General features: G+C 40.5%; 1 protein-coding gene across 1 annotated transcript in view; it reads left to right on the top strand.

Moving 5' to 3' along the window:
• Zw10 (zw10 kinetochore protein) overlaps positions 1-20,194 on the top strand; it is a 44,009-nt gene that overhangs the window by 763 nt on the left and 23,052 nt on the right. The window contains exons 2-8 of the mRNA XM_003472820.5: positions 1,232-1,366; positions 6,629-6,730; positions 6,917-6,994; positions 7,152-7,311; positions 8,861-9,010; positions 10,132-10,323; positions 19,536-19,699. Coding sequence (XP_003472868.2) covers positions 1,232-1,366; positions 6,629-6,730; positions 6,917-6,994; positions 7,152-7,311; positions 8,861-9,010; positions 10,132-10,323; positions 19,536-19,699 — 981 coding nt within the window. The remainder of the gene's footprint in view (positions 1-1,231; positions 1,367-6,628; positions 6,731-6,916; positions 6,995-7,151; positions 7,312-8,860; positions 9,011-10,131; positions 10,324-19,535; positions 19,700-20,194) is intronic.

The raw sequence follows: 20,194 nt of genomic DNA, 5'->3' as shown, positions 1-20,194 counted from the left end.
CTGTCCTGACGTTGTTGGCTTTGCCAGTGTTTGCCCCTGTGTTCAAGTTTTTTCTGCAGGAGCATGTGTCCCCGTTTTGGTGGACTTAAGGAAGCGAGAGTGTGGCATGCACCGCTAAAGTGCAAGATACTGCTCTAGCATGTGTCACTCGGCTTTATGACTTTCACCACTTTTTTATGTTGTTTTTAATGTTGTTGGAAGAGTACAGGATGTTAAGCTACTGGGCATGGCTCTAAAGGCTTTTATGTATTTCGGACCTAATTTACCGTTCCCTATCACTGTTTTCCTTTACCAACTTGAATCTTAGCTCCAAGCAGACCCCATTTTTTTTTTTTTTTTGATCCCAGATTTTGCTTATTTTGCTATTCCTTTATTCTTCTACCATACTTCTACATTTTCTACCCCCTTTTCAGCTTCTACCTCAGTGTAGTCTCTTTATAAAATATACACCATTTTCTCTCAAGAAAGGCAGTCTTTCCCATTTATGCTCCTGGAGGACAACTCTGCTCTATTCCATTTGGGCCCTGTATTTTGGTTACTTCATTGTATAGTTTCTTTCCTACTGAAAAGGAATTGAAGAGCAGACATAATTCTTACATCCTCTGAAACACTGAATAATTCAGAGTAGTCAATAATTTGTTTCTTAAGCTAATTTAAAGGAAATAATGAAACTCAAAGAATTTTTAGAGTTTTGGAATGAGGCCTTTATAGGTAAGAATAAAGAAATTAGTAATATAGAAATACACAAATTTTGGATTTCATTTATCCACTTACACTCTTTTCTGTTAGATATGTGATTAGATTTAGTGGACATAGTCTCCTAGTTGAATGAGAATTTCTGGCTCCACCTTTTTTCTTCTGAAGCATTTTACAATCCTTTTGTACCATTAGGTTTGATCATGGTCTTCTTACATGCTCATAATGATGGAACCCGTAAGGATGAAAGTAATGTGTTTTCGAAAGACTCACTGACTTGGAGGAAAGGCTGTGGGTTAAGAAAGCTATCACATGAAGAAGTTGTCTTTTTCTTTTTCCTTAGTATCTCTTAATTTCTATTTTTATTAATACATGTTTACCATACATAGTGATTACATTATGTGTGGGCAACTGGTGCATGAACCGACTACATCCTTTTGAAAAAGATGTCTTATGGAAGGCGAAGTGTATATTTCTAAGACTTCCCGACCCCTTCCACTGTCTGATGTTGTAATGCTTCTGTCTCGTATCACAGGGTGAGGTGTGCAGTATGATCAGCAAGAAGTACAGTGAATTCCTTCCAAGCATGCAGAGTGCACAGGACCTGGTCACCCAGGTGGATAAGTTATCCAAGGACATTGACTTGCTGAAATCCAGGATAGAGAGTGAGGTAAGAAAGGTTTTCACACTGGGTATGGTTATAGGAAGGTGGTTATCTTCTTGATTTCTAAGAAACTCAATTCTGTAAAACTTTTCAAAACCTCACTTTTCTTATTGGTAAATGGAGGTTGAACCAAATGATTATAGGATGAAGTAATTTTAAATTAGAAATATTTTCAGAACTAATTGCCGCTAGCGTGGTCAAAACATTTTTTAGCTACGATAATAATAATCTTGTGTTTGAGTAGTACTTTACAAATTAATATTAGGACTGTATTGCTTTTGTAAGAAAGTAAAAGCAGATGAAGCTTAGAGCTAAATTATTTGACCTTCTTTTAGCTTGAAATGATCTCCTGCACATTGAACTCGGGGCCTTTGCTGTGTGACCCAAGTGGTTACCGCAGCTGAGCTACCCCGACAGCCCCTGCTTGCGTATCTTAAAGTCTCCGCATTCTTCCTAGATCCGCAGCTGTCCTCAGCACATTCCGGCTTCAAACGATCTTTGCTTTTTTGGCTTTTTCCTGGAAAGCTGGCATGGTTCATCATTATAGCTGCTCTCCTTTCTGTCATAAAGCCACCTTCCTTGTGTGTACAGTGCGTCGTTGCTTTTTTTTCCCACGGTGTCACTTTGTGGGCTAGTTCTTAATGTGCTTCTTACAAAGATTCTGGCAGGTTTTGCAAATGTTCACCATGTTGGCTGGAGTACTACCCTCGCAAAAAGAAGTAAGCAAGTCTGGAAACAGAAATATCTGTTTTATAATTGTAAAAACTCCTGGCAAGCAAGAGGTTGTGAGTTTGATCCCTGGTACAAAAAAAAAAAAATTTGTGCATATTTAAATTCACTAGGATTTTTCCTTACATTATTTTTTAAAGGGAAAATAAGCAGTAGAAAGAAAGCGTGCTGATACCAGTTTTACACAAAGTTTAATCTGAAATGTCTTCTGTATCTGTTTCTAAATTCTTGTCCAGGGATCACTGATACTCAAAATCATGTTGTGGAGATATTCTCAAGGTCTTTTGTCTGCTTTTTTTGGCTCTGTGAGACAGTGTTTTACTATGCAGGTCGGCTGACCTTGCACTCAGGGTGATCCTCCTCTCAGCTGCCCAAGTGCCACCATACCTGGCTCTCAAGACTTAATATCAAGGAAAAATGTCAAATCTGTTCCCCATGTGATAGTTATTAAAGAAAGAAAGCAAACAAATGTGCGTTCAGAAGTTCTAGGATTTGAGTGGCAAATGAGGAAATAATTGGTTACCTAAAACATCTGTTTAGCAGCCCACTTAACAGTCATCCTAGTTTTTAATACAAATAAATAAATATTTTTTTTCTTAAGAGGTTCACGTACTAAAAATAAATAAATATTACTGTACAGCCCTAACATAGTTAAAAAATCATTTCCAGAGTATTTATACTTACTTGACCAGTGAGTCAGTGAATATTTTACTGTGCGATCAGAAGTGCAGTGTTTAAAACAAGGCAGCAGGGTCTCTGTAATTTTTGTGACTGGATTATGGCTGGTGAAATATATTCAGCTTTGGTTATCTTTTTGATTAGAAGGTCCTGAATTAAACAAAACAAATAAACAAGCAAACATCTGAGGTTGTTTAACATCTGAGGTTGGCAAAAATATTTTGAATATCTGAAATCCTATCATATAGGAAAAAGATTCAAATTTATAGCTCAGAAGTAGGAACTAACTTCAGTAGCTGGATGTTTTAAAGAGGTTTATTTAACCGTTTGCTCTGTTGAGCACCTCCAAGGCACAAAATGATGTGCTCATTGCTGAAGGATGAAGTACTTAAGTATGGATCTGAAGATGCCTATAGATGCGTATGAAACAATATTCTATAGGAATAATCCAATTACACAGAGGACAGTGTAGCTGAGGATGACTTCCTGCAGGAAACAGAATTCACCAAAATTTGAGTGTTTGCCGGTCAGGCAGCAGGTGAGGAGAAGTTTAGGGAAGATGTGAGGAGCTGTGCTGAGTCACTTGGGGAGTTGTGAGTCTCCCACATAACTGATGGCTTGGTGTACAATGGGAAGGGACCTGAGGCTGGATTAGAAAGGTAGGGCAGCACTTTGTGTATCGTGTTAGTATTATGGGGTGTCATCTTGCACGCTGCCTTTTTTTCTTATTGGTACCAGGAATTGAACTCAGGACCTTGTGCTTGCCAGGCAGGCGCCATGCCGCTAAGCTACATCCCAGGTATAGTATCATCCTGACAGCATTGTGGAGGCCATGGAGAATTTTAAGCCAGGGATTAACATCAGATTTGAGTTTTCAGAGTCTCATTCTGCTTGCAGTTTGAAGAAAGGACTTGTTTGAGGGAAATGAGCCTGGGAAATGAGAAGGCAGAGTGTTCGAAGGTAGCTGAAATAATTCAGGAAAAGTGAGACTGTGGTCTACTCTAAAGCCAGTGGTGATGGGGGAGGAGCAAAATGGTTCATGTTGGTGACGTTGGCAACATAGAATCTTTTTCCTTTTAACCTAGTTAAGTTTATTGGTACATTTTAGGTAGAGATAATGATTTCATTCACATTCATCACAGGGAGTTTATACCTGTGCATGATATAACTTGATTCTTTTTTTACCCCCATTTCCCAGAAAATGTACCTTCCCTTCAACCTCTCTTCCCCTCCCTGTTTATAAGAGATTTGTTTCCATCTTTTCCTTTCTTTTCTCATGGGATAGAATCTTTGGGACATGTTAATGAAGACAGTGAAAGATACAGGAAAAAAGGGTAACTAGGGGATTTAGCTCAGTTTACTTGAGAATCTAGAGAAAGAGTGGTTTTGGAGATTAGAGAGGTTAAATTTAAGCTGCCCGTGGTACATCCAGGTGAGCTTCCAGAGGCAGTTGGCGTATAAAAAGATGAAGACTACACTTTTGTTGAAAAAAAAGGCAGAAAAAGAAAAACAGAGACATTGAGATGTAGTTGCTCTAACAAGATAACTTCTGTGTTGCTTTTTAAATGATGCTCTGAGCTAGCAAATTGATCTGCAGTTTGGGGCCCAGGCACTGGAGTCTACTATACCTGCTATAATTTCAGGAATTCTGATTAAAGACAGAAGGCTCTTGGGTGAGGCATGGTCAGTATATGCTCAGCACATCCAGAATGTCCGCATTTTTCCTGTCTCACATTCTTTTTTTTTTTGTCTTTTTCTTTTTTTATCGGTACCAGGGATCGAACTCATGACCACACACTTGCAAGGCAGGTGCTTATGCCGCTGAGCTAAACCTCCAGCCCCTCTCACATTCTACAGGACCGTGTGCGGGGGGCTACACTGTAGAAGAGGGCTCCTGAGTGTGGGACCTTGAACAATCACGTCAGCCTTTTGGTTCAGAAGGAGGCCAGTTACTACATAGATACCCTTGAAAAGACGGCCCTGGGAACGGTCATTGCCTTACTTGGAAGACTGTACAGAAATGTGGGGGCCTTGGAGAGATTTGTGTCCCAGGTCTGCAGAATGTTGGCAATACTTGGTAGCTTGTTAGAAATGCGGAATCTGGCTCCCTAGAACTATTCAACCGGAATCTGCACCTCAGTGAGGCAGTGTTTATTCAGGACATTTGAGAAGCACTGCTCTAGGGTTTTTAGTTTTGTGGCTGAAGTTGGTCTTTTCTCATGACTGAATTATAGCTGCAGATTAAGGCCAAGGAAAGGCATTAGGAAGGTGCATCAGTCCTAAGACTCAGACTAGGTGCACGTCGTATATCACTTCTGCATAAATTCCAGGGGTAAGGTATTAGACGTGTATGGTCACACTACCCATGAAGCAGTGGAACATGTAGCCTAGGTGAGTGTCATTACTGTGGGAACAAAGGTCAGATGAGTTCGGAAGACCGTTTGTGTATCGCATTATCCGTATACATGTTTAGTGGGCCTGAAGTAACAGTGTTTAGAGACTGAAGCCAGGGGTGGATGCGGCTGCCAGAGTACCCGAAGCAGATGCCTCAGTCCCGGCTCCTTTGGTACTTTGGGTTGGATAGTTCTTTGTTGTGGGAAGCTCTGTCCCATATAATTGTAGGAGATTAGCGATAATCTTGGCCTGTACTGGATACTAGAATTCCCTCACAGTGGCAACAAAAAAATGTTTTCAGACATGATTAAACAAATGTTCCTGGGTGAAGGTAGGACAGTGTCGCCCTCAATAAGAAGGTGGCGAGAGAAAAAGCAGTAGTATCGGTGTGTGTGATCAGGGGAAAATGAGGTTCCCAAAAGGGATGTAAAAAAGAGTGGCCAGAGAATTAGGAGAGAAGCAGTAGGGTCTAGGGTAAGAATGTTTCAGAAAGAAAGAAAGTACTAGTCATGAGCACTTTGGATTTAGCAACAAGAAATTAACTGATTGGTATTTTTGCCAGGAACAGTGGGTGAGCGGTGGGACCGGAAGTCTGATCGCAGTGAGCTGCAGAGTAAATGTGGAGAGGAGAGAGATTAGAGACAGTCAGTGAGGGTCGCTGTGTTGAGAAGCTTATTTGTAGGGAGGAGGAGAGCAATAAGGCAGCCCCTGAGAAACAGGGTGATTGCCTGAAGCTGGGGGAGCTAACTTACTTGGATGCGATGGGAGGAGGCCTGCACTGGTGCGCTTTTGGTCACTGTGTACTTCATGAATGAAGACCCACGTAGGCGGAGGTTAAGGTATAGAAGACAGGAAATAGTGGATGATGAAAAGCCTCTGCAAAGGTGGGGCAGATTCTGCCTCAACATAGAAAAACGTTTTTAATAGTTGAAACTGTTCAGCTGTAGAATGAATTATCACTTGGCAGTGAGGGTGCCTTGATGTTAATCCAAGATGAATGAACTCTCTGTTGAAAGAAAACAGTTTAAGAATAAAAAGCTGGGCGTGGTTGTAGGTGTCTCATCCCAGCACTCCGGAGGCCAAGGCAGGAGCCTGGCTGTAGCCTGGAGGCCACCCTGCCAAGTGTGGGGAAACCCTGGCTCAAAAGTCCAAAAAGAAAGAAGGAAGAAAGGAAAGGAGGGAAGGATGGCTAGGAAGGAAGGAGAGAGAAGAAAGGAGAAAGGAAAGAAGGAAGAAAAATGAAAGGAAGGAAAAGAAAACAAGCAAGATGACCTGCGGACTCTGTGGGTGGGAGTGGGTGTTCTTGCATAGGGAAGGGTTTGCACGAGGCAGACCCTCAGTCTCTCTTGCCTTCTGTGCGTTTTATTGCAGTTTGAACTAGTGTTCAATTTCCTCTTAGAGCTTATTAATGTTTAGTGCTCAGGTATGGAACAGCTTAATACTACTTGTTTTTGATGTATGAATCAGGTCCGCCGGGATCTTCATGTGTCAACTGCTGAATTTACGGACTTGAAGCAACAATTGGAAAGAGACTCCGTGGTCTTGAGTTTGCTTAAACAGCTACAAGAGGTTAGTTAACACAGCGGGAACTTCAGTGGTTTCTGGTGGGAGAGTTACTTTTCCTAGCTGGTCTCAATATTCAGTGTGTGTTCCCGGACTAAATGATGGGTTTAAAAAAATTTTTTTTTTCACAAAATAGAAACAAGACATATAAAATAAGATAAAACACCTAATAACTTAGTTTTATTTTTTCAGTTTTCTACTGCTATTGAAGACTATAATTGTGCGTTGGCAGAGAGAAAATATGTCACAGCTGCTCAGCATCTGGAAGAGGTACTAAACGCTTTCTGTAAAGCACACCGACTAGTGCTTTAGAGAATTTGTTTCTAGAGTACTTAGTGTTCTCTGCATTCTTTATCATTATACAAGCATATCCTAATCGCTCTGAATCCAGATGGAACGTTTAACCGTGATTTTGGTTTACTACCAGGCACAGAAATGCTTGAAGCTGTTAAAGTCGCGAAAGTGTTTTGATTTAAAAATGTTGAAGTCTCTCAGCATGGAGCTTACCATACAGAAACAGAATATACTTTACCATCTCGGAGAAGAGTGGCGGAAGCTGATTGTGTGGAAGTTCCCCCCATCAAAAGGTACTGCTGAATTCAGGTGGCCTGCTTTGCTTAGTCTGCCTGAACTGTTTGGGCCTCGGATCGTATTCTAATGCGCTGTTTGTATAAGATCTTACAGTCTGTGTTGAGTTGTCGTTTAAGGAAAAGCTTGGTTCTCACGTTACTGTCCTTCCATCCCTCCTTGGTTCCCTTCCCCGAGGAGGATGATCGGGTGGTGGGGGTCACGTGGGGAGGGTCTGACAGGGGAGAAGTCGCAGTCACTGGCCTCTCACGGGGACAAAGTAAGTGCTGGCTGCAGTTTAAAGGAGAGGTTCATTGTGGTTCAGGTTTCATCCATGGCTGGCTCCAAGGAAGAAATAGAGTGGAGGAAAAGGGGTTCAGCATGGTAGCCGGGAGCAGGAGCCCAGGGGAGCCGGAGCCCAGGGGAGCCGGGGACAAGCATGTACCCTTCAGGTCACCTTTCTCCCACCCCGTGACCTTCCCCCTCTGAGGCGAGTCCAGTCACCTTCCCAGGGCAGAGCCATTTGGGGCACATTTTAGATGGGAACCACAGCAGTAAGATGGTAGCCGGGTGAGCCCACTGACTGCCTCCTCCTCGGTGGAAGCGCTGTCCCCCAGCCCCAATCCCGCAGTCCGTCTTGGCTGGGAAGCCTTCAAGGCTGTAAGCCATTCTGTCCTGCTGAGGAAGGCCGGGTCAGTGGCCGCGAGGGGTTTGACTTAGCTTTTTTCACTTCTTGGGGAAACCATGTTGACAGGATTGAGAAACAAGTTGTTTTAGATGAAGAAGTAGTATTCTGCAGCCCTCACTTGATTCACACTGCTTGGCTGGCGGCTCCTCTGCCCACCTTGACACGAGCTCCTTTGATGTGTTTGCTCTGGGAGTAAAATCTCAGAAGGTTTGTGGAAAGGCCACGTCGTCGGGCACATTTCCCAATACAGGGTCTTGAGATTTAATTCATTTCAAGGGAAACTTCATAACCTCGCTCTGCTCCCTTTCCTAGATCGATTTTAGCCTCTAAATGTGTATGTAGACCAGATATTTTGAAGGAAATCTAGAACACACTAGCTTGTGTTTTTATGTAGACTAAATTAATAAAGATGGCAGGTGTGTTGAGTTCTTTGGTGTAATGCGGTCTGCCTGTTAAACTTGTTGGGCAGGCTGTTCTCTTGGGAACAAATCGGAAAGGGACGGGCACGTAGCTGTTAGAGCACTTGTTCACTTGTTCAGTCCTGAGTTCAATTCCCAGTCTCTCTCACAAACACACACACACACACACACACACACACACACACACACACACACACACACCCCAGAAGAGGAAGAGGAGGCTTATGAAACTGGGAACTCATTAATTCCATACATATTTATTTAGTATTTCTTTTAAGTTCTTTCTTTTGTACAAATCAACAAAGTCATTTTCTTTTAAAAATGTATCTACGGGAGTGTGTGTCATATTTGGGTAGACAAGTACCTAGTAATGGAGCCCCATGTTCAGAAATCTCAGCATGAATGGGCTCTGGGCATCTTCTGTTGCTGATGTAGCTGATTTTTCCCCCCTATTTTTCTCAGATACCAGCAGTTTAGAATTTTGCCTGAAAACGGAGCTTCATTTGTGTACTGAAGAATCCCAGGATGAGAAGGCGCCTACACCACCCATCGCTTCTGTACTTTTGGCGTTTTCTATTCTTGGAGAGCTACATACTAAGCTCAAATCATTTGGTAAAGCATTCTACTTTGTTTAATTTACATGAATTCTCAGAAGGTCCAGTGCCAATGGAATGAGCAAAGATTATGAAATATTCTTTAAGAGTATTAAAGGTGCTGTTTGGCCATACGGTTTATCAAAGGGGATTGGCATAAATATTGCTTTTACTATGGACTTGCATCCTTTCTTTTTTTTTTTTTAACACAAAGTAGTTCCTATTTATTTTTTTTTTTTGTCTTTTTCGTTTTTATTGGTACCAGGGATCGAACTCACGACCGCCTGCTTGCAAGGCAAGTGCTTATGCCGCTGAGCTAAATCCCCAACCCCCCTATTTATTTTTAACAAATAGAGGTACACAGTCTGGAAAACTTCCGTGGAAAAGTGACAGTGCATTATGTCTTGTTTTAGGTATTTTGCTTATAAAGCTTAAGGGTCCTTTTTTTTGGTTTGTTTTTGTGTTTGTGTTTTTTGGTAGCATTTGGGGTTGAACCTAGAGCCTTTCCACTAACCTGCATCCCCAGAACTTTACAATTTTGAAATGTTGAGACAGGATCTTCTTAAGGTGCCCGGGCTGGCTAAACTGTTTTTTGTTTATTTTTTGTTTTTGGGCTTTAAACTTGAAATCTTTTTCTTCCTCCTCTTCCTCCTCCTCCTCCTCTTCCTTTTCTTCCTCCTCTTCTTCCTCTTTTCCTTGCTCTTCCTCCTCTTCTGTCCTCTTCCTCCCCTTTCTCTCCTCTCCTCCTCCTCCTTCTCTTTCTCCTTTTCCTTCTCCTCTTCCTCCTGCTCCTCCTCCCTGTTTTCCTCCCTCCTCCTCCCCCTCATCTTCCTCCTCCTTTTCCTTTTTTTTTGTTTTTGTTTAAATGGTACTGGGGCTTGAACCCAGGGGTTTTCTCCGAGCCACGTCCCCAACCCTTTGAAGAGGGTTCAGCTTAGTGACGCCGTCACTAAATTTCCCCAGACTGGCTTAACCTCTCAGTTCTCTTGCCTCGGCCTCCCAGAGTGCTGGAATTCCTAGGCGTGCACCGGTGCCCAGCTGAAGCTTGTGGTTTGTCTAGTCTTCCACCGCGCTGGGACTACAGGCTGCTCCGTGTCCAGCTTCTAGTGAGTTTTGATGAGTGTTCATGTGACTTTCCAGGTCAGATGCTGCTGCAGTACATCCTTAGGCCTCTGGCCTCTTTCCCGTCCCTCAACGCGGTGATAGAAAGCCCGCCCGGTGCCGTTGTTGTTCGTTTTGAGTCTCTGTTGACTGACCTGGAGCATCCGTCGCCCTCTGAAGTTTTCACAAAGATCCGACTGGTACTGGAGGTGCTCCATAAATATCTTCTGGGTGTGTATCCCCAAACAGTGCTTGTTATGTTTTGGAAGGGTATTTGTGAAAAACGAGTATTATTTTAAGGTAGAAATGCCATAGTGTGAGTGAAGGAGGGATCTGAAGGGAGTTACGCGTTGAATAAAGCAGAACTGACTTCCCGCTTAACCTTTTTTCCCGCCCCTGTGTTGGCAAATTGGGTCACCAGTGCTACCCCTGTGTTTGTAATGCTGTTTTCGTTGAATTCTGTGATGTTCTTCTCTTGCTGGATTTTTTTTTTTTTTTTTTTTTTTGTCTTTTTCCTTTTTACCGGTACCAGGGATCGAACTCACGACTGCCTGCTTGCAAGGCAGGTGCTTTTGCCGCTGAGCTAAATCCCCAGCTCCTCTTGCTGGATTTTTAATAACATAACATTTTGGGAATCTTATATTTTTTATAGACAAGGAGAAATGAACCCTGTGGTGGTTTACATATTCATAGGAAATTCCCCAGTTAGTCTTATCAACTAACTGTATTTAACAGGAATAAACTACATTTCAATTTGGCCTGTTGGTTATATCAGAAACATAGTTTCTGTGTTGCTTTGAATCAATTTTTTTGGGTTATTATGCTATTAAAAATAAAATTTCTTCTAATGTTTTACTTTAACAGTGGTTTTTAGTTTAGTCCACTGTCTTTTTGCTTTCCTTGGTTGTTTTGTTGAGTAGTCCGCCAACATTCTTGCTCTAAAAAAATAATAAAGAATATTGCTGTGGTTTGGAGGTCTTCCTGATATTTACATACTGCTGTAAATAAATCACATAGCAGCGCATGGTGCTTGTAATTGTAGTACTCAGGAGGCTGAGGCAGGAAGTACATGAGTTTAAAGCCATCTGAACTACATAGTGAGACGCTATCTTAAAAAACTTGCTCTTGGGTTGGGGATTTAGCTCAGCGGCATAAGCGCCTGCCTTGCAAGCGTGCAGCAAACAAACAAAAAATAAATAAAAATATTCTTATGTAAAGTAAGGAATGCCTTATATTATTTTGACAGGAGTAGAGAGTTCAAAAGCCTTCTATAAACTGCAGAAATCCAAGGTAGTTTTTCTTGTTTCTGGATTCTTCAGTAAAGCAGAAATGGAATTTATTTTATTTAATTTCATTTTATTTTGTCTTTTTGAGACACAGTTTCATGATGCAGTTCAGGCTGGCCTTGAACTCACAGTGATCCTGTTTCAGCCTCGTGAGTGCTGAGATTACAGGCATGCACCACCACACCCAGCTAGAATTTTACTTTTATTAGATGTAAACAGAGTTGTAAGCAAAGCATCTAAGGATTGAAAGGTGTCAGAGGTGATTAATCCAGGTGTCTCTAATGCTTCAGTCTTCTCTGTCAGCACCATTAGTGAGAAGGAAATCACTTGGTGAGCTGTTCATGCTGCCTCTGGTTCCATCTTGCTTGGGGTAACTAAGTTTCTGGAAGGTCACTGGGGTTTTTTGGCACTGGGGATTGAACTTGCGACGTGTATGCCACTGAGCTAAATCCCTGGCCCAAGGTTACTGCTTTTTAAATCTATTAATTCAATGAGAAGAAGAAAGAAAAAAGAAAAAAAAATGCAACAAAATTTCAAAACACTGTTTTGTTTTTTAAAACTCATCTATCTATACTCAGTACTGTTACCAAAATTTCCATTTTTCATATTTAATCTTTCAGAGTAGTTATTTAAAAAGTTTGTCAGAATGATTGCCCTGTAATGTCTGTTCTATTGATACTAATTTTAGTATGTGGAATCATTCAAAACAAATCTGAATTTTTACCCCGCGGTTGATGGGTTTGCAGATTCTTCACAGTGGCTGTTTTTTTGGCCTCTTACTACCAATATAAACGGTCTTAGTTTTTCCAGGGACAGAATCTGAACTTCCCCGTGTCTCGTTGCTCTTCGGGTGTTTGCAGGTTTGGGTTTTTGAAGCCTGTCCCGCAGGTGACCTTTGCAGCGTGCCTCCCAGGGCGTTTTCCGGGGTGCAGGCTCTTTCGGGTCCTCCTCTTCTTACTAAGACACCATCCCACAGGGTCAGGGCTCTGTCCTCACAACCTTGTTGAAAGGTCCCGTTTCCAAGTTCGGTCATATTGGAAGTTAGGCTTTCAAAATGTGAGTCTTAGGGCGAGTCTAACACAATTCAGCATTTGGAAGTCTTTATGTGTTTGTATATAATGCACTCACACATGCGTGCACAATCTTGTTTGTGCATAGTGCAGAATGATTAGTGGAACATGAAGTACATTGCCACTTTTTATCTTAAGTATCTGCCAGGCATTTTTTTATTTCTAGAAAATTTTGAAGTGAAAAATAACATTGTAATAAGTTTGCAGAACTCTTGCAGACTCAACTAACAAACACTGGAAAAGGACACAGGGTAATTGTGTTTATTTTCTGTTTGAACAGTTGCATGAACCAAGGGTAACTTATATTATTTGCAAGTATCTAAACGGAATGGGATTTATCAATCGTATGCATTATACTTCATAAAGTCCATTTCAGAAAAAAATACATATATGTCTTGCAGTGAAGTAGTAATCATCAAAATCTTATTTTATAATTCTAATAAATCTAGACTTTTCTTTTTTTAAATTTTATTTTAAAGACAAGAATTTCAAAACAAGATAATAATAGAGTAACAATGGTTAATATGATGCATATTGTTATCTTTAAATTAGTTACTCAGAGTCCAAGAGGCCGGCATTTAATTGTTCAAACAATATTAGCACAAACCTTTCTTTTCAATGAACTAAGAGAAATTAGTAATATAATGATCTTAACTATCTTTTATTTACTTATATAATAATGATCATAATAATTACTATTATTTTGCTTTTCCCTTCCTTCTTTGCTTCATTCCCCATCCCAGTTTCTCTTTCATTTTGAAGCTTCTTTCTGTTTTATAATATCTGTTGTACATTTTGGATCTTATTTATTCCTTAAGCTTCTCATACTGGGGAGATAGTACAATGTTTACACGTGTGTCTGGTTTATTTCACTCGAGTATGGTCTCTAGTTGCATTTATTTACCTGTAAAAGTCTTCAGTTTATCCTTCTTTATGACTGAGTAGTACTCCATTATATAAGAAGACCACATCTTTTTTATCTATTCCTCAGTTGATGGGCATTCAGGTTGTTTCCAAGATCTTGCTATCACAAATTGTGCACATTGGACTGGCGATTTAACTCAGCCGCTTAAGCACCTGCCTTGCAAATGCAAGGTCGTGAGTTCAGACCCTGGTGCCAAAAAACAAAAACAAAAAAACCCCAAAAAACTAATTGTGTACTTACATTACTGTGGTACAGTGTTTTTAGTTCTAGGAAGACACCCAGAAGGGGAATAGCTGGCTCAAATGGGACCTCCAATCCTAGTTTTTTGAGGAACTTCCCACTGATTTCTATCTATGTTCCCACCAACAGTGGAGAAGGCTCCTTTTCACCCACAGACCTCCAGCATTTGTTATTGGTTGATGTCTTGATAATAGATAGCCATTCTTTCCGAGGTGAGATGGAATCTCAGTGTTGTTTTAATTAGCATCTGTCAAATTACCAGTGATGTTGGATATTTTTTCATTTATTTATTTGCTGTTTGTATTTCTTCTTCTGAGACGTGTGTTCATCTCAGATGCCCATTTTTGGATTGGGTCTTTAAATTTGGGAGATATGATTTGTTTGAGTTCTTTATTTGTTCTTGAAGGTAATCCTTTGTCTGAGGAAGAGGCGACAAATATTTTCTCCCACATTGTGTGTTGTCTCTTCACTCTTAGTGGTCTCTTGCTATACAAAAGCTTTTAAATCAGATGAGACCTCAGTTGACTCTTTGTAATAGTTCCTGAGCAATCGAGATTTTATTAATAGTCTTTGCTTACACGAGTGTCTTCAAGCAGGTTCTATCTTCCAGCAGATTTAATGTTTCTGTTTTAATATTTAGTTCTTTGATCCATTCCAATTTTAACTTAGTATGTGGTGAAAGATATGGATCCAGTTTTATTCTTTAGCATGTGCAGAGTTAATTTTTCCGGCACCATTTATTAACGAGGCAGTCTTTTTTCCAGTGAATGTATTGGGTACCTTTGTGAAAGATAAGGTAGCTTAGTATGTCTGAAGTTTTTTCTGCATCTTCTAACCTATTCCATTGATCTTCGGGACTTTGTTTAAATTTATTTGCCAGTACTACAGTGTTTTTATCACGGTAGCTTTGTAGTATAATTTCAGATCAGGGATTGTGATGCTTCCTGGCTTACCTTTGTTGCCCCAAATTATCTTTGCTATTCTAGGTCTCTTTTGGTTCCAGATGAATTTTAAGATATATGTGAGATATCTCTAAATCTGTGTAATAAGCTGTTGGGATTTTGATTGAAACTGCATTATATCCGTAGTAGTTTTGGAAGTATGGCCATTTTTGCTCTGTTGGTTCTTCATACCCAAAAGCATGGATATTGCTCCATTTTCTAATATCCTCTTCAATCTCCTTTTTCAGAGTACTAGAGTTTCCATGTGAAGTCTTTTATGTCCTTTGTTAGATTGATTCCTAGGAATTTCATTTTTTGGGTGCTATTGTGAAAGGTGTTTTTTCCGTGATTTTTTCCTGATTTCTCTCTCAGTGAGTTTGTGATTTGTATACAGGAAGGCTACTGCTTTTTGAGTGTTCATTTTGTATCCAGTTACGCTACTGAACTTGCTTATTAAATCTGCCAGTTTTTTAGTGGAGTTTTCTTCTATGTAGAATATCATGTCATCTGCAAATAATGATAGTTTAACTTCTTTCTATCTTTATTCATTTTATTTCTTTCTCTTGTCTGATTGCTTTTGCTAAAGTTTCTAGGACTATGTTGAGACTACACATCCTTCTCTTGTTCCTGATTTTAGGGTGAAAGCTTTTAGTTTTCCATTTAGTGTGATATTGGCTATTGATTTGTCATAGATAGACTTTATCAGATTGAGATAAAAACCATCGATTCCAATTTTCTGAAGGGTTTTTTTAAATCATAAATGGGTGATGAACTTTGTCAAAAGCTTTTTCTGCATGTATTTGCCTGTGATTTTCTTCCTTAGTTGCATCCTTCTCTGGTTTGGTATCAGGGTAAATGCTGGCTTCCAGGAATGAATCTGGGAATATTGGTTTCCTTTCCATTTTGTTGAAGAGTTTCTTTAGAAGTCTGCAGTGAATCCATCAGGGCCTGTGCTTTTCTTTGTTGGTAGTTTTTTAATTACATCTTCCATTTCATTGATTAATATTGGTCTGTTTAGGATTTTTATATCTTCTTGACTCAGCTTTGGTGATGCATGTGTATCCAGGGTTCTATTCATTTCTTCTGCATTTTCCATCTTATTAGAATACAAGTATAGTTGATCTGAATTTCTGCAGAGTCTGTTGTGATTTTACCTTTCTCATTTCTTTTTTTTTTTTTTTTGTCTTTTTCCTTTTTATCGGTACCAGGGATCGAACTCACGACTGCCTGCTTGCAAGGCAGGTGCTTATGCCGCTGAGCTAAATCCCCAGCCCCACCTTTCTCATTTCTAATTGCATGGATTTGATTCTTTTCTTTCCTTTTTAATAAGGTTGGATAAAGTTTTGTTGATTTTATTTACTTTTTCTTTTTTTTTTTTGTCTTTTTCCTTTTTATCGGTATCAGGGATCGAACTCACGACTGCCTGCTTGCAAGGCAGGCGCTTATGCCGCTGAGCTAAATCCCCAGCCCCAGATTTTATTTACTTTTTCAAAGAACCAAGTCTTTGAGTCACTGATTCTCTGTGTTGTTTCCTTAGTCTCCAGTGTGTTAATTTCTGCTCTGAACTTTGTAATTTCCTCCCTCATAAGAGCTTTTGGCTTGCTTGCTCTTCTTTTTCTACAAGTTTTAGTTCACCATTAAGCTGTTTATATGCACTTGTACTGTTTTCTGCTATGGGTATTTACTCCTATAAATTTCCCTCTAAGGACTGCTTTCATTGTGTCCCAATGGTTCCAGTGTGTTGTAGTGTTGTTATTCAGTTGTAAAAACTGTCTTAATTTCTTCTTCTTTTTTGTTTTTTGGTACTGGGGATTGAACTCACGACCGTGCGCTTGCCAGGCAGGCGCTTATACTGCTGAGTTAAATCCCTGGCCCTTAATTTCTTCTTTAATTTCATCTGGACCCATTGGTTGTTCAGGAGGCAGCTATTTAATTTCCGTATGTTCATGAAGTTCTTGTGGTTTCTTTTGCCATTGATTTCCAGTTTCATTGTACTATGATCTGATAATATGCATGGGGTAACTTCAATTCCTTTGCATTTATTTAAGCATGTTCTATGAGCTGTTATGTGGTCTGTTGTGGAGAATGTCCCATGTGCAGCTGAGAAGAATGCGTGTACTGATGTGGAGTGGCACACTCTGTAGACATCTACTAAGTCCTTTTGTTCAAAAGTTGGATTCAGGTCTACTATTTCTTTTTGTACTGAGAATTGAACTCATGACCTTGTGCTTGCCGGACAGGTGCTGTGCCACAGAGCGATATCCCCAGCCAGTGCTAATATCTCATTGTTGATTTTTGTCTGATTGACCTTTCTTTTTATGACAGTGGGATATTGAGATCCCACAATAAAATTGTATTAGTGCTTATTTGATTTTTCATGCCCATTAATATTTATTTTGCATAGCTGATGCACTGGTGTTTGTTGCATATATATTTATGATTGTTAGCTCTTACTCTCAGATGGATTCCCTTTACAAGGATATAATGACCTTTTTTTTATCTCTCTTAATCAGTCTTGGCTGAAATTCACTTTGTTTGCAAATAAAATAGCTCCCCTTGCTTTTTTCTGGGTTCCTGTCACATGGAGTATTGTTTTCCATCCTTTCACTTTCCGTCTGTGTATTTCTTGTGAATTAAGTGTGTTTCTTGTGTGCAGCCTATTGTTGGGTTGTGCTTCTTGGTGTATTCTGCTCTTCTGTGTCCTTTGGTGGTGCAGGCTGGCCTCGTACTCACAGCAATCCGCTGAGCCACATTCCCGCCATTCTTATTTTGAATTTGAGACGGTCTGGTTGTTGTCCATGCAGTTCCTGTCTGCGCCTTCAGAGTAGGTGGGGCTGCAGACATGTGCCACTGTGTTCAACCCGCTATTTTTCCTTTATTATTTCATTGTTGCTACTAGTTTTTGCGTTAACCTTGTTTTGGCGTGAGTAGAATTCCTCGACTTCAATTTAGAAAATCTGCCCAGTTAGTGTCTTAAATTAGAAAAATAATCACCTAGTGAACTTTTTTTCCCCTTTGGAGACAGGATCTCTCCATGTGACCCAGGCTAGCCTTGAACTTAATGTGACCCTCCTGCCTCAGTCTCCTCTGAGTGCTGGGATTATAGCGATGTGCTACCACGGCTGGGTTAAGCCCTTCATTTAACTACCAATTACAATTTTTATGTAAATATCACTGTAAACTGTGGTGTATGCACAAATGTTAACATACACATAATGCGGATACAGTATCATGGAAAAGGTATTGGACTGAGATGTCTCCGTGGACACTGACCGGGTGAGCAGTGCGGTGAGTGACATGGCAGAAGCGACTTTCCTGCCTGAGGCCTGGCGGTGCAGCAGTAACTTGGTGAGGTGGTGGTTTCAGGAAACTGTCCTCGCCAGCAGTGGAGCTCTGTGTGACAAGACGTTTCTTTTTTTTGGCCCTGGGGATTGAACTCATGACCTCGTGCCTACCAGGCAGGTGTTTAAGCCACTGAGCTAAATCTCCAGCTTCCTTCTTTTGATTTAAAAGGTTTTTTTTAATTTTTAATTTTTATTTTTTGTACGGGGGATTGAACTCATAACCTCACACTTGCCAGGTAGGCATGTAAGCCACTGAGCTAAATCCCAGCCCTAAAAGTTTTTATTTTAAAGTAGCCTTATAAAGACATGTACCCTTCACCTGATCTTCCGCATTGCTGACGTCTTGTATAACGGATGCCCAGGCTAGCCTTGAACTTACTGCGATCCTCGAAACCAGGAAATTTACATCAGTAAAGTTCAGAGCTGATTTGGGTTTCACATGTATGCATGCATGTGTGTGTGCATGTAGTTTTATCACACGTGTAGATGCTTGTAACCATTCCTACAGTCAAGATACAGACTGTTACCACAAAGCTTGTGATTTCTCTTTACAGCCATACACCCCTGCTTCCTTTTGTGTGTGTGTGTGTTTTTGAGACAGGGTCTTGTTGTGTGGTTCAGGCTGGCCTTTGGCTCACTTTGTAGCCCAGGCTGGTCTTGAACTTGCAACGATCTGCCTGCCTCAGCCTCCTGAGTGCTGGGATTACAGGAGTGCGCAGCCACACCCAGCCCTATTAGAGTTTTGATTACATTATTTTATTAGATGGGATGCAGACCTCAACTGTAAACACTGGAAGGTATCTGAAATAGTATAGTCAGCTATTTTTAAGACTCAACCCTGGAATCTTTGTGAATGAGAACAAAATTCCAAATAGGTGGTTCCCTTTATGGTTCTTACTCTCCATTGGCCATTGGTTCTTAACTATTATTAGTTTATTAAGAGGATATTCTAAATATACAGTGTTCTCAATGTGTTTAAAAAAGATATTTTAGAGAGGAGGCATTGGAATATTCTTTGATAGATGAGATATTATGTATTATTTTTACTTTTATTTGTTTTCGAGACAGGTTCTCACTGTGTAGTTCAGGCTGGCCTTGGACTCATTTGGTACCCTAAACTGGCCTTGAACTCACAGCGGTCCTCCTGCCTCAACCTCCTGAGTGCTGGGATTCCAGGCATGTGCCACCATGCCCTGAACATACTAGGCTTTAGTGTAAAGTGTTTATTGTTATTTTACTTAAATATTTAGAGTCCACGCAGAGATGGAAAAAGTGTTTATTCATTATGAAGTGAGATTTTATTCTGAGCTGGTTTTAATGGCATGTGTAGACCTTAGCACGTCAGCTAATCAGGTCAGAGGCTTCACAGCAGATTATTAGCATGTAGCTGACTTAATTCCTCATCGAGAATGGTCAGTTACGTGGTTCACATGATTCAGTGGAGCTGTGAAAATAAAATAATCATAATTCTGTGTCGTGCCTGGTCCCACACAGTCTGCTGGAATAATTATGGATTTATCTGTGCTGTTTTCTTTCTCATCGTCCCCAAACTGAAAAGTCCTAGAAAACCAGGGAATTTGAGAATCTGCCAGCGCTGGACATGGCGTCCTGTTTAAAGGTTTTTCTTCTGATTTCAGATTTGCCTCTTGACACTGATGTGGAGAATGAGAACTCGTCTAAAATCCCGCTGTCCGAGGTGCTCGGCAGCGTGATCTGGGAGGACTTGTCCGAGTGCCTCATCAAGAACTGTTTGGTTTACTCCATCCCCGCGAGCAGCAGCAAGCTGCAGCAGTACACGGAGGTAAGGGGGGCGGCACGGAGGGGAGCGCGCAGAGGTGAGGGGCGGCAGGGCACGGAGGGGCGGAGGCGCTGGCGATCCTGGTGCTCTTTTAATTTTTTCTTGCAGATCTTTTGCCCTTTAGTTACAGCTTGTAAAATTATAAATAAGAAGTAGAAACAGACTCTCTGATTTCTCTTGTGGCTTCCTGACTCCCTGCGGGAAGTATATGAAGTGTATTTTCTCTATTCTTTTATCCTTGATCAACTATAGTAGCTATTATGTGATTTCTTTTTTTTTTTTTTTGCTTATTTTTTAGTACTTTCTTGAATACTAAAATCAGTATGTACATTTTTAAGTTATTTGCGCCTTTACCAGAGTCAGCAATTTTTGTTGCAGATACTCTTCCTAATAAAACTAACCCTGGAATAGCGTGTGTGGTGATTTAGTCTAAGATCTAAGTATCCATTTTGGTTCTTGTTCTTTTCTGTACATTGCATTTGAAATTTTAACTTTAAA

Source organism: Cavia porcellus, unplaced genomic scaffold, assembly GCF_034190915.1.
Source record: "Cavia porcellus strain 051 isolate PalLab524CR breed Dunkin Hartley unplaced genomic scaffold, mCavPor4.1 scaffold_9, whole genome shotgun sequence".
NCBI lineage: Eukaryota > Metazoa > Chordata > Mammalia > Rodentia > Caviidae > Cavia > Cavia porcellus.
The sequence above is the reverse complement of the archived record's forward strand: the minus strand, read 5'-3'. Positions and strand labels throughout refer to the sequence as shown.